General features: G+C 33.8%; 3 protein-coding genes across 3 annotated transcripts; 1 reads left to right on the top strand and 2 right to left on the bottom strand.

The window, feature by feature from the left end:
- The first annotated feature begins 210 nt into the window (after positions 1 to 210).
- LOC131596370 (protein PLASTID MOVEMENT IMPAIRED 1-RELATED 1-like) lies at positions 211 to 3,777 on the top strand. Its single transcript, XM_058869004.1, has 2 exons — positions 211 to 2,602; positions 2,739 to 3,777. Exons 1-2 carry the CDS (start codon positions 459 to 461, stop codon positions 3,589 to 3,591), a joined length of 2,997 nt encoding a protein of 998 aa, XP_058724987.1. The 5' UTR covers positions 211 to 458; the 3' UTR covers positions 3,592 to 3,777.
- Positions 3,778 to 3,849: 72 nt separating this feature from the next.
- Positions 3,850 to 4,785, bottom strand: LOC131596371 (probable WRKY transcription factor 50). The gene is made up of 3 exons (XM_058869005.1): positions 4,526 to 4,785; positions 4,254 to 4,416; positions 3,850 to 4,169 (listed from the first exon to the last, which is right to left on the bottom strand). Exons 1-3 carry the CDS (start codon positions 4,755 to 4,757, stop codon positions 4,046 to 4,048), a joined length of 519 nt encoding a protein of 172 aa, XP_058724988.1. The 5' UTR covers positions 4,758 to 4,785; the 3' UTR covers positions 3,850 to 4,045.
- Positions 4,786 to 11,283: 6,498 nt separating this feature from the next.
- LOC131596372 (probable WRKY transcription factor 50) lies at positions 11,284 to 12,172 on the bottom strand. Its single transcript, XM_058869006.1, has 3 exons — positions 11,945 to 12,172; positions 11,661 to 11,832; positions 11,284 to 11,593 (listed from the first exon to the last, which is right to left on the bottom strand). Exons 1-3 carry the CDS (start codon positions 12,156 to 12,158, stop codon positions 11,470 to 11,472), a joined length of 510 nt encoding a protein of 169 aa, XP_058724989.1. The 5' UTR covers positions 12,159 to 12,172; the 3' UTR covers positions 11,284 to 11,469.
- Positions 12,173 to 14,719: the final 2,547 nt, after the last annotated feature.

Raw genomic sequence — 14,719 nt, forward strand, 5'->3', positions numbered from 1 at the left:
TAAAAGTACAAATTACTTCCATAATAATAATAATTTTGTCTTGAGTTAAACACCTAATCCACCGGCGGAATAAAACAAAAACTGTAAAACACAATGACAAGTCAAATTAATCACTTCATTTTTTCATTTCACCAATCAACACTCTTTCTTTTCTTCTCCATTTCCTCACAAATTCACAATCCCCTTTTTCTCTTGTTTGGTAAGTAAGTAATTTCATTTTCCTTCTTTGCGTGCAAATTAATCTTTCAATTCTATCATTTCTATGTTGAATCTCTCTCTCTCTCTCTCTCTGATGTTCTCTTTTTCTATTTTTAGCTGCTGAAATTTCATGGTTTTGATTGATCTTGTTTTTTGAAATTTGAATTGCTTGTTCAGTGACACTGTTGAATGAGTTTTTGTTAGGGTTTTGTTTTTTTTATTTAATTTTAAATTTGATTGATTCAATTTTGAATGCAAACATGATGATGAAACCAAAGTTTGAGTTTGAAACTGAATCTGTAACTGATTTGAGTAATGGTCATGAGGAATTACTGAATGACATTGAAGAATTAAGCAAAGCTCTTTACTTGCACAAAACCCCGATTGAGCCGATCTGTAAAAACCGATCAAAATCTGTCGAAAGAACCCGAACTTCGAAGCCCCCGCTTAACTCGAACCCGAGATTTGTAAGTCAGGATGTGTTGATAGAGGACAAGAAATTGTCTTCGAAATGGAATTGGAAGAAGCCCTTGAAAGCTTTGACATTTATTGGTTCTCAGAAGTTCGTCTGTCGATTTAGTCTTCATGTTCACTCGATCGAGGGACTGCCTTCGAGTTTCGAAGGGGTTAGATTAAGTGTGCATTGGAAAAGGAAAAACAGTATTTTGCAGACCTGTCCTTCGAGGGTATTGAACGGTTCTTCGGAGTTTGATGAAACTTTGATACATAGATGTACGGTTCATGGTAGCCGTACAGTGTCTGGTCGTGCTTTGAAATATGAATCGAAGTGTTTTTTGATTTATGCTTCTGTTGTCGGGGAACCTGAACATAATATAGGGAAACATCAGGTTGATCTTACAAGGCTTTTACCTCGAAGTTTAGAAGATTTATTGGGGAATCAAAGTTCTGGGAAATGGAGTACAAATTTTAGGTTGACTGGAAAAGCATTAGGAGCTAGAATAAATGTTAGTTTCAGTTATCAAGTAATGAAGGATGAGTTAATGGGATTTGGTTTTAATAATGTGAATGTTGGTAACATTATTAACTTGAAGACAGGTGCAAGCAGCACAGACAATGTTGTTGGTTTTAATCCTAATAATAGGGATGTAAAGCTTCGGCAGGATCAGAATGACGCGGTGTCATCGAATGAAGCTGTGATGAATTCTGGCTCAGGTTTTTCTGAATCAATCACTTTCCTATATCAAAAGCTTGATGAGGGGAGCTTAAAAAATTTAGCACGGGCAGACTCAGAGTCATCTCAAGGATCAAATCTATATGTCTCTGATGACACTGATTTTTCCACCAGTGAACAAGGAGTAGGATCATCCGAAGGGGATTCATTTGAATTTGATCAGACAGGAATTCAAATAGTTGATATGTCAACAATTGAAATCATTAATGTGGATGAGATTATTAAGGACGATGAGACGTTTGTTGATGATAATGAAAGATATGATTCACTTGATACCGTATGTTCTAGGAATGAAGATGTGGAAGATAGCAGCAAGCATAAATTCAGTTTTTCATGTGTCGATCCACCATGCACGAAGGTTGAAGATTCGGTTCCTGAGACATCAGAGTTTCTTGGTCAAGAAGACTACTTGAATTTTAAATCAGATTATAAAGCACATAAAAAGTCACATAGTTTGGATGATATCATCGACACTGTCGCAAGTGATTTCTTAAAGACACTGGCATTGGGGAGTGATTCATTTCGGTCAAGTTGTGATGGTGATCCCCTGTCTCCTAGAGAGCAACTTTTAAGACAGTTTGAAGATGAGGCTCTAGGTTCAGGTAACTTTACTTTCGATTTCGATGCAATTGAGGAGGAATTGGGGGAAGATACACGTGGACATAATTTTGGGGATTTTGCTGCGGATTCTGATTTATCTTTAATTATTTGTGCCGCTGAAGAGGAGTTTGAAAGGGAAAATCAGTCATTAGTACAGAGAAGGAAGGCCAAAATTCTTGAAGATCTGGAGACTGATTCATTAATGCAACAATGGGGTTTAGATGAGAGGGATTTTGAAAATTCTTCAAGAACATGGTCCGGTGGATTTGGAAGTCCAATTGAACTATCCGATGAAGAACCATCCGTATTACCTTCGATTGGAGAAGGGCTTGGTTCGTTTGTTCAAACTACTAGCGGAGGCTTTTTGAGGTCCATGTGTCCATCCCTCTTCAAAAATGTCAAGAATTGTGGGAACCTCATCATTCAGGCTTCTAATGCGGTTGTTCTACCTGCGAAAATGGGCAACGATATATTGGATATACTTCTAAACATGGCATCTGCTAGAGTTCAAGAGCTTTGTGGTTATATCACTAAATTAATGCCTTTGCAAGATATCACCGGAAAATCAATTAAGTATATCGTGTCGGACGCTGACACCAATACTGAAACTAGGTTAGCATTTTGTTTGTGGCATAATTAGTTATAAAAGATTGCATTTTCAATTTCATTGTGTCACTTTCTGTTCCTTTTTCATCCAAAGCATTTCATTATTATTTTTCTCTGATTTTCCTTATTAATTCTGTTTCAGCCAGGGATTGCATGAGCCTGATTTGTTTGAAGAATTTTCTAGTTATTTAACAGACAAAGACAAGTGCTTGGAATCCGTGTCTCTAGAAGCTATAGCGCCTATGAGTATTGATAAAATCGAAGCCCTTTTAATAGAAGGGTTGAGAATTCAATCTGGTATGTCAAATGAGGAGGCACCATCATGCATTCATTGCCGCAATGAAGAATACGGCAATAATCTTGATGGTTTGATGGGTCTGTCGGTAACATTGGATCTGTGGTCGAGACTTGATTCTGGTGTCATCCAAGGAGAACATAATTTAGAACGAATTTTGAAGATCCTTAAAGCACACAATTCTAAAATCACAGAATTAGATAACGAAGGGTTGAGAAATTGCCCGGATAAAGCGAAAGTAGATGACAGAAAGCACGGATATTTTGGAAACTACACAACAGTTGCTTTTATGATCCAGCATAGAAACCCTCTAAGAAATTATGAAGCAGTTGGTGTTCCAATGCTGGTTTTAACTCAGGTTGAAAGAGTTGACACACATACAACGGAGAAAGAAACCCTTCAATCTAAATTCAAAATCAAGGAGATTCATCTTGCAGGAGTCCTTACCACACCTGGAAAAAGGCAAGTTTGGGGCACTGCGTCTCAGCAACAATCGGGTTTACGATGGTTGCTTGCAAGCGGCATGTGTAGTACTGTCAAACACTCTTCTTCAAAATCAAAGGCGATTATCGTTAGATCACCCCCACTGTTTACCAACAAGTTGTTGAATCAGGATATCTTTTGGAGCATCTCATGTATTAAAGATAACATGAATACCAACACACACGCTAGGAATGTCGATATCATCTTCCCAAATTGAACAATGTCAGATTATTTTTCACTTAATATTTTTGCCAATTTCAGTAACTAATAGATGTAAAATTGTAAATAGCTATGAGTCGATATTTAACATGTATTTAATTTTCTGGCCTTTTGAACATGATCCTTTTTGTATGAATCCGTCTTTCTGATTATTAGATAGTTACTCTTAACATATATTTTAAGATGTATACTCCAATTTAAGGAATAAAGTAAAATTATTAGGTAGTTAATTGTTTCTATACAGAGTCTGGCTGTGTTGTTGGTACAAAAGTTCTATTTCAAAACCCTTTTTAAGGTAAATTGTACATGTGCAGTTACAAACTCAAACATTGTTGAGAATTTGGATACTTTCATGTTGGAATGACTAGTAACATTAGTAAAAGCACATGCAGCACTGTCGCTATCAAAACACAGTCAAAATTTCTTCATATAACATACATTATTGGAGCTAGCTATGAAGAAGTTGGGTGTGTGTGCATGCCTTCGTAGGTTGTAATGACATATCTTGAATCATCTTTATCTCTCTCAACTCTCTTTTTCACAGGACATCCCTCCACTGAACACCTATAATAATTCCTGCAATCACGCATATACATACTCATAATCATATATAAACTATGTTATAAACTAATCATAAGGTATTTAATATTGTATATGTACCTTGGATTAGGGCTGTTTTTGACCATTTTCTTTCCATACTTCCTCCATCTGTAACCATCATCAAGTATTTCAACCTCTGTCATTGTTTTGAATGCAACTCTTTCCTTAACTTCCTTCTTCCAACTATTCACTCCTCCACTCATATTAATGTTATTAGTATCTCCTAAAACATCATCATCACAAAACCAAAATAACTATAAGCAATAGACATTTCATAAATAACATACTGTACTATAATGAATTGGATCATTTATTAATTGAAATTGGCTTACTGGTATGAGTAGAAGACCACTCAATGTTGCAGCCACCTGCTACTTCGTTGGATTGATAAACAAAAGATTGATTAGTAGTTGTAGGATCAATTTGTTGCCAATCAATGTCATCGAAACACATGTAGTCAGATAGTTCAAAAGACCATTGCTGGTTGCTAAAATCACTGTCAGGTGATGATGAATTTGCTGCTACTGGATTTCTCTCTGTCATTTTGTTAGTGCAACTGATCATATGAAAATAAATGTCATGTTGCTATATCTATATAAAACTCTCGCACTCAGCCGTCACTGTTTTAGTGAGCTTACTATCTATGCAGCTTCATAGTGACTTTCCTATATATGAATCATAGTAGGAAGTTTCAAAGGTATCCATCTGTGAATTGACCAAATATGATAAGAATAGTGTGCATATAGATTTCAATAACTGTGGAGATTAGTCTTCTCTTTCAATTGGAGATACGTGCTTAATTAAAATTAAATATGCGTGAGACATACTAAGGGTCATGATTTTAAATTTTGGTCGCAGTCGCGAATATTGTTTTGGTGAAAAGAATAAACTAATATGGCTAAAATTGATGCGGTTTGTGATGTGGTTAAACATATAATTTTAAATCACAATTTAATTCAGTCCGATCTCATTGAAGAGGGTTCTGTATTATCAATATTGCGGATACAATTGCAAATACGGACCACAATTTAAAACTATGATAAGGATCACTTAGGGAAGACTTTCAGTTTCAAATAGTATTTTTGTTTATCATGCAAAGCAACATTAAGTCTATTATTGGAAGTCAAAAGTGATAGTGATTTTTTGTGGTCTATTGTTGGAAGTTTCAAGGAACCACAGATTTAAGGTACTGCTGTATATTTGAGCTATAGTGAACACAAATCGTCTACTTTTTATTTGGCAAGCCTTCTAGAGTATTTATAGTGGAAAAGTATTTAATAAATAAACTTAAACTGTAGGAGTATATCAATAACTACATGTTAGAAAATAACTATGAGTCCTAAATTAGTGGCCACATATTTTTGGAGACTTTTTTTTTGTTGACTTCAATGTGTTAGAACAATCGCCTATCTTGTTGTAAAAGAGGTGTTCGAGTCAAGCGACCCTCTATGCCATCTCCATTTTTGTTTGATTGAGGAAATGTTGAGCAGGGGTCTCATAAAGATGGTTCAGGATGACAAGTTTAATTTAATGAATGGGACAAAGAGTTTTCTCATTCCTTCTCATGTTATGTGTCCAACTATGCATGGGATGATATTTCTAAAAGGTATAAGGAAAAGTTTATGTGTTATTTATGCCTATTGTTGAATTGATGAAATTGAATGAAATGACATGAAATAAAATTATGTTCTGCCGTTTGGATTAATTAAAGAGGATGATATAAAGTAGAATATGATATAATGCATTTCATCTCATTCTATCAATTTGGACGGAACAATCATTTTGCTTCATTCTAAAATGAAATATTCAAATGAACGACATTTTTATTCTACTATGCTCCATTAATTTTAAATCCAAATAAAATCTAAGAGTTGTTCGATAACTGTTATTTAAGGTCAAGTTATTTACTCCTGGAAGCTTAGTGTTTGTTTTGGAAGCCTACAATTTGAATGACTTCTCTTGAGTGTGAGTGTGAATGTTAGCTGGAAGTTTTCGACGCCAAGGTTGACTTAATGTAATAAGTGAAGAAAGCAATATCTTTGATAATACTACAAGCTTTCAGCAGGAAAGTCTGCTGGAAGGTTCTAGTCGAAGTCTCCACTACAATAAATTCGACGGAAGCAATGCCGAAGTTGCATTTGACGAAGAGTTTGAATTCAAACAGGGAGTAATTGTTTTTCGTCCTTATCCAGTTTCAAAGAAAGATGCGTGGAGCTTCAGGGTGAATGGAAGACATGCCGAGCGAAACGTGTCATGTTCTGGGAGAAAGACCGTTGATAACCATTATTTAGATTTAGTGTATATATATATATATATATATATATATATATAGGGGTCTTAACATTAGAATCAAGAGTGTTCATTTTATTGTACAAATACTAATAATACTCAAAGTACCGTGTGAATTGAGATCAAAGTTGCTGAGAATGCACGTATACAAACACCATTATATTTATTTCAATTTACAGTTCGTTTATATATATTTCAACATTTACATTTCATTGCCTTTATTTTGGAAAGCATTATTTTATTGCATTCCCTTTACATTTTCTAAGTTATAACCTTTTTTGAAACAAACAAATCTTTAAGTCATGAACATTGTCGAAGTGTTCAACATTCAAAATAATAGAATATAAACAAAATCACATGTCCTAGAATTAACTGGTTGATCCTGCAAGTTAACTATTTCATTGGAGACTAGAGGTTGTTTACCAATTTTCACGGTAAATAACTTGGCACACCCAATGGGAGTGTGCTTTTAATTAGAATATTTGTTCTTGTGAATTTCTTTTACAAAGTTCTTCATTATTTCTCCGATTAGACTTTATTGCATGAGATTAAGAAGTGGTAAATTAGCCACAAATAATGGAGAAATACCTAAGAGGAGATACGTTAGGAAAATAGAAAATCAAAGTCAATCAAGTAATCAAAATACCCCAAGTAATCAAAATCAACCAAAAAATAATGAAGTACCACCCCCAGTATATTCGACAAGGGGAACTACGGTTTCAGCGCCCGTGTCTGATGTTATACCATCCACACCAAGTTCGACGCCAGTATAGTCGAATGCGCAAACTAGACCTATTTTGACTTATATAGGGTCATAGGGTCCGCTAGTGACCCCCCACCAATGGGGAATGCTTCCCAAAGGCCTTATGGGCCTCCTGGTTTTACTACGCCTTTAGGTGGTCGTGAACACCCTTATGGCATGCCAACTTCGTTTATGGCTGGTTTGCACAATGCCACATCAACATTTTCAGAGCCAATACTAAACGTAACCACGCCATTACATGGTTTTAGGTTTGCTATTAACAATTAAGATTGAATTAGTCAGACCTAAGGAATGGGATTTCCTTCCCAAATGCCCAACTTGACCAATAATTCTGCAGCAGTAATAAGCCAGCAAATGGACGAAAGTAATCAAGACATGATCCAAATGTTTGCCCAAACAATGGGTATGATATTCAACCCTTTAATCTAAAACACCACTCAAACAAACCAACAAATGGCAGCGCAAATGAGGTGCATTGCTGTTTTTTTGGGTGCCATAACTCCAACCATATCCTCAAAGGGAATGGGTAAGAGAAAACAAGGGTTAACCCTCGAAGAAGACCCAACTATTAACCAAGTTCAACAAAATCAAAGAAATATACCCCATGCGAATATGGAGAATCAGGGAGTGGCAGTCGAACAACACATGGTCAAACCTCTTAGAAATGCTAACTTCACATCTAAGTGAAATGTCGACCAACCTTGTTTGCATGCCAAGGATACTACTGGTCGAACAATATCCTATCTCGCAACATGTGCAAATACTTCAGAGTAGTCGAGTCTTGCTCTTTGAAAGAAATCCTCGAGTTACCAATCTTGCTTTATGTCTTGCAATTGACCCATCAACATTGTGTTTCAACTTGAACACCCACTCCACTTTGATAGCTTTTGTGTGTACTGGGAATTTGACTAATTCCCATATGTTGTTTATTTTGATTTCATGTAACTCTCGACCATAGAAGACGTCCACTATTTATTCTTTGAAGCCTTTCTATAGTTGATTGGTTCAACACCTAGAAGTAAAAAATATGAACGATATCTCCATTTGGTGTGACTTCGTCATCACCAGTCACTTCATAGTCTTGAAGTCTTGGTGGACGAATTCTAGTTCTTTGAGGTCTTTGGCTTGTACCAGCCACATCGTCTTCAACTTTAACTATGCCGGGAATGTCAGCAACTACTTCGACTTTGACTGGAATATATGCAATTTCTTCGACTTCGACTTCATCAGTTTCATTGTTGAAGCCATAGTTCGTTAATGTATTATTAATTACGTCACCAAAATTCTAATCCCATACATAATTTTCATCAATCACAATATCTCGACTCATCACTATCTTCTCATCAATTGAATTAAACAGCCTGTATGCACCAGTTTTATGATATCCTACCAAAATGGTAGGTTCACTCTTGTAATCAAGCTTCCTTCTTCTCGCATCAGGAACATACTTGTAACAAATAGAGCCAGACACCTTCAAATGACTCACTGGTGGTTGTTTACCACTCCACACATCTCCAAGAACCTTGTAGCACACCTGTTCAAAATATAAACACAAGTGGAAACAGCTTCACCTCAAAATTCTTCTACTTCAGCATGCATCCCGCCATATCCAATATGGTCTTGTTTCTTCTTTATACAATTCCATTATGTTTAGGCATATAAGGAGTCATTACCTCGTGATCGACACCTTATTATGCACAATACTCTTCAAATATCTTGGAAGTTTATTTTCCACCTCCATCTGTTCGTAGAACTTTGATCTTCTTCTCACTCTGGTTTTCGACAAGCTTTTTGAATCTCTTAAAGATTTCAAATACTTTATCCTTTCTCTTGATCAAATTGATCCATACCTTTCGAGTGTACTCATTAACAAATGAGACGAAATACTTGTTTCCACCAATGGTATTCTCCTTAAAAGGACCACACACATCTGAATGTACAATTTCGAGTATGCGGGAGGATCTCATTGGCATAGTCGAAACAAAAGAGTTTATGTATTGCTTTCTGACTAAACAACCTTCATAGAGTTTGTCGGGCATCACATGACTTGGTATACCATTTACCATCTCTTGAGTAATCAGTTGATTGAGTGACCTAAAATTCAAATAACCAAACCTCAAATTCCACAATCAACTATCCTTGTGGTCGACAACTATTTTCAAACATTGTACCTCTATCGAACTTATCATAATCTTAAATGTTCGATTCTTCGACAACGAATATTTTAAGACCAAATTGTTCCGGGTGTCGAACAATTCTAAAGCTCCATATTTCATGACAACTAAGAAACCTTTTTTGACCAGTTATCCAACACTTAGTAAATTGCACTTCATGCCAGGTACATAAAGTACATCTTTGATCAAGGCTTTTACTCCATTGTTCATTTGAAAAACAATATTGTTAGTACCTTCTGCTTGCAATGAGCTATTATCAGCAAGTTTGACCTTACTCTTCTTCGAATCGACAAAATCTACTAACCACTCCTTTCGACCTGTCATGTGATTCGAGCAGTCTGAGTCGAGGAACTAAATCTTGGATTCGACATGGTTATTTACAATTGCAACCATAATCACCATATCATCAGAATTATCTGCCTCTTGACGTGCAAGATTCACTCCTTCGTCCTTGGTCTCTATCTATCCCTTGTTTTTCCTGTACCAACAATTCTTAGCCAAGTGACCCCACTTTTCACAATTATAGGAATTAATGCACACCTTTTTTTTATCTTCTTTGTCTTTCTGATAGTTTCCTTCTCCTCTTTTCGAGGATTTAGAAACCCTATCATCAACCTTACTCTTGTGAGGATTCGACCTAGATTTCTTGCGAACCAAGTATTGTTGATTTTGCCTTTGAATTTGTTGGAACCACCATTCTTCTTTCATGCCTAAGCCTGCAGTGCTTGTACCGAATTTTGAACCCCTTTCCTTTCGACAACCCTAATCTCATGTGCCTCCAACGAACCAACCAAATCTTCAAATTTTAGGTTTTCAAGATTGTTGGATTCTTGAATAGCTATGATAACGTGATAAAAGTGAGAGGTCAACGTACACATTACCTTCTCAACTATCATCTTATCAGTTAGGGTTTCACCACAACCCTTCATGAGATGGACGAGATTCTGCACCTTCGGCACATATCCTGCAATATTTTTCATTTTCTCTCACCTGGAGCGATTCATACTGTCGTCACAAAGTTTGCAATTTGACAACTTTGACTTTCTCACCTCCTTCATAGTACTTAACAAGAATATCTCATGCCTCCTTCGCCGATTCAACATGAGAGATCTTGTCGAAATTTACTGAATCTATCGCCGATTGAATACAATACGCAACTTTGTAATCTTTCTTCTTCGCCTCCTTGTGTGCAATTTTCTGCACGTCGGTTGCATTTTGAGCAAGCTCAGGAACACCATTTTCGACCATTTCTAGGGTTTCATGAAAACCGAACAAGGACTTCATCTGCTTGCTCCATCGGTTCCAATTTTTGCCGTAAAAAATTAGAAGAGAATTTGGAATTCCATTAGTACCATTCATCTTTGTAGCGATTGACTCACGTTCCTCCGAAACACGACCACAAACATGAAGTTTTTGAAAACACGATCAAGAACATGAACTGGAAGCTCTAATACTAATTTGTTAGTGCGTGAGACACTTTTAGTGAGGAGAGGATATTAGAAAGAGTAAGGAAAAAAGGATTGATATTATTGAATTGAATTGTACAATTGAATTACAAACTACGTTTATTTATATACAATTAACTTGTATCATGAGTAGGCTAACAATTCCTAATTGAGTTTCAACCTAGATTTCACAACTTGAATCATATCTAATATCTCTAACATTTTCAACTATTTTTAAGACAATGTCTGTTTATTCAAACAAAAAATAATTTTCTTTTATAAGGTGAATTGTAAATCTAATATATATATATATATATATATATATATATATATATATATATATATATATATATATATATATATATATATATATATATATATATATATATATATATATATATAGTTTTTTAAGGTGAATTGTAAATCAAAAGTTATTGGGAATTTGGATCCTTTCGGGTTGAAGTCGAATGAGAGAGAATCCAATTTTGTTGTTGGATAGCTAATAACCATTAGATTTAGAGCACATGCAAAACTGTGGCCATCAAAATACACCACCTCAAAACTTCCTCATAGTATAATATATAACACAATTTTTTTGGAGCTATCTATGAAGAAGTTGGGTGCGTGTGCATGCCTTCATAGGTTGTGATCACATATCTCGAATCATCCTTATCTTTCTCAACTCTCTTTTTCACCGGACATCCCTCCACTGAACACCTATAATAATTCCTGCAATAATACTCATAATAAATAAACTATATGTTATAAATTAATCAAAAGGTATCTAATATTATACCTTGGATTAGGGCTGTTCTTGACCATTTTCTTTCCATACTTCCTCCATCTGTAACCATCGTCAAGTATCTCAATCTCTGTCATTGTTTTGAATGCAACTCTCTCCTTCACTTCACTCTTCCAATATGTACCTTGGGTTAGGGCTGTTCCACTCATTCTAGTATTTGTATCCCCTAAAACAAAACAACACCATATAATATTATAGACAAGTAGATAAATACAAATCAGTTGTCTATAAGTTAATCCAAATGGAGCCTGAATAATTCATTAATTGAAATGGCTTACTGGTATAACTAGAAGACCCCTCAACGTTGCTGCTACCACCGGCTACTCCGTTGGCTTGATAAACAAAAGACTGATTATAAGTGGTAGGATCAACTTGTTGCCAATCAATGTCATCGAAACTCATGTAGTCAGAGAGTTCAAAACCCCATTGCTGGTTGCTAAAATCACTATCAGGTGATGATGAATTTGCTGCTATTGGGTTTCTCTCTGTCATTTTGTTAGTGCAAAACTGATGATGTGAAAATAAGTATGATCATGATTCTACCTATATATAACAATCGTACTCAGCAGCCACAGTTTTAGTGAACTACTAACTATGCAGCTTCATGGTGACTTTCCTAGATATGAATCTTGATTTAGGAACTTTCAAACTATATATTAAGATGTAGATAGATAAATGCCACGTCAAAAGACTAGTATTAAGAATTGTGTCAGTGTGTGATCTAGCAGTGAAACACTTGGGTCTTGAGTGTGTGTGGTCTAGATACAAATTACTTATTAAATTTTTTTTAAAATAAATGTATGTTTGTAGCAGCATCGATATATGATTGGAAGGGCATAAATTTGATTTTTTTTTTAAATTATATTTTAAATCCGTATCACTTAAAAAAAATTAGATTAATGTGCATGAGTGTTATATATAAATTATGTTTAAATTCGATTTTTAAATAATGTGAGAGTATTTTTAATCAACTTAGAACAATTATTACTCTTTCTTTTAATTCATATATTCATAAAAAAGAAATATTTTAAAATGAGTAATTTTTTAAATTTTTAATACAATTAATAATAATTCTTTCAAAATCATATTATTTAACTGATATTATTTATATAAATTTTAATTTAATATTTTACACTTTATATTTATTTATATTTATGATAAAGATGGATACTTTGACACGAAATAAATTAATTTAAGATAAAGAGTGGTAGATAAACAATTTTCTAAAAACAAGTATGTTCGAACACCTATACATCCTTTAAGTGATTAATAAAATTATTATTATTTTTTCTTCTATTTTCTAAGCTACAAATTAAATGTATAATAACGCTATTATATCATATAAGCATTTCAAATTTGTTGTAACTCCATCAACCCATCATTAAATAAATCCTCCCCTAATTTGTGTGAATTGACCACACACTCATGTTTTTTTATAAAAAAAAAAATTGCGACCAAGAAAATAACAGCAGTTTTAATAGGTGTTAATATTGATTGTTATCACCATTTTTTATTAAAGAATAAATTATAGTTAATTGACACCACGACAATGTTATCAATGTCGCGACTGAAGTCGTGAAAACTTTTACACTGTCGCGACTGTTTATAAAATCCGGCATGCACCCTCATTTTTGAGCATGGATGGAGGGAGGGTATATAAACTCAATAAATCTATAGACCGGTCTTCTTTTTTCAGTTGAGGATACAAGCTTAATTAATATATAAAGAATAAATGAGTGGGGTATATTAAAGATGACTTAGGGAAGACTTTGAATTTCAAAGGATGGTGATTATTCATGGTCTATTATTGGAAGTTTCAAGGAACCACAAATGTACTGCTGTATATCTGTGATATAGTTACTTAACACAAATCATCTACTTTTTGTTTGGCAAGCCTTCTAGAGTTTGTAGTGGAAAAATATATACAATTAATAAACTCAAGCTTTATCTCAATTTCTACATGTTGGAAATAGATAAATCCTAAATTAGTGGTCAAACATTTTTTGTGATTTCTTTGGTTGACTTAAATGAATATGACAAAATAAACTAAATTAGGAGTGTGGAGGTGCTAAACCAAATTAATTATAACACTTAAATCTTAAAACACTTGTTAGGAAGTTGTTAGGTATTTTCAACGAACTTTCATTTGATAGATATGTTAGTGGTGTTCCTCCCTCATTGTAATTGATTTTTTTTTTTTTTTTGACTCTTCATAACTTGACATATTAGTTGACATCATGTGTTCATCGTCATTAATCTGCCTCATGTATGTAACACTTTAACAAGAAAAGAAATGTATTCTGCTATTTGTTTTTGTTTTAAACAAATGTGTTTTTTTAACACTACAAAAATGTTTTATATGCATTTATTTATTTTCTACACGACATCTTATATTAGCATCCTAAAGGGTATGTTTGGTTGTGAAGAGAGATTAAAAAGAGAGAAATAAGTGAGAAAGATTATAAAAAGAGAGAAGTAGATGAGAAATAGAGATGATTTGATGTGTTGATTGTTTTAAGAGAAAGATAAAAGAAATAGAGAAGAAAGAAGTATTGATGTTTAGCAAAAATACCAAAATGTCCCTAATTAAAAAATTCACTCAAAACTCATTTTATTAAATAATTTAATTTTAATTTTAATTTTTTGTCATTTAATATAAATTAATTAATTTTAAATCAATATAAATTATTATTATTATTATTATTACTATTTAATTAATTAATTTTATTTCAGACTTTAATAAAAAATAAAATATATAAAAAATAAAAGAAACAAATGAACGAACAAATATTTAAAAAACCCTCAATTTATAATTTTCACTTCTTTTCTTTGTATAATAATCTTTCATATATACATTGCATAAGCAACTTTAATTTGCAATTTATTGCTTAAGCTATAGCTTTTTGCCCATAAAAAAAAACATAAGCCACATATATAAAACAAAAAATATTACATTTGAAAAAGGATAAAACTGGAATAATCAAAGTTTAAAGTTACTCTCTCTTCTTTCTTCTCAATTATGCAGAGAAAATAAAAAGTGTGGGTCCCACCAT

The sequence above is a fragment of the Vicia villosa genome, linkage group LG4 (genome assembly GCF_029867415.1).
Source record: "Vicia villosa cultivar HV-30 ecotype Madison, WI linkage group LG4, Vvil1.0, whole genome shotgun sequence".
In the NCBI taxonomy this organism is placed as follows: domain Eukaryota; kingdom Viridiplantae; phylum Streptophyta; class Magnoliopsida; order Fabales; family Fabaceae; genus Vicia; species Vicia villosa.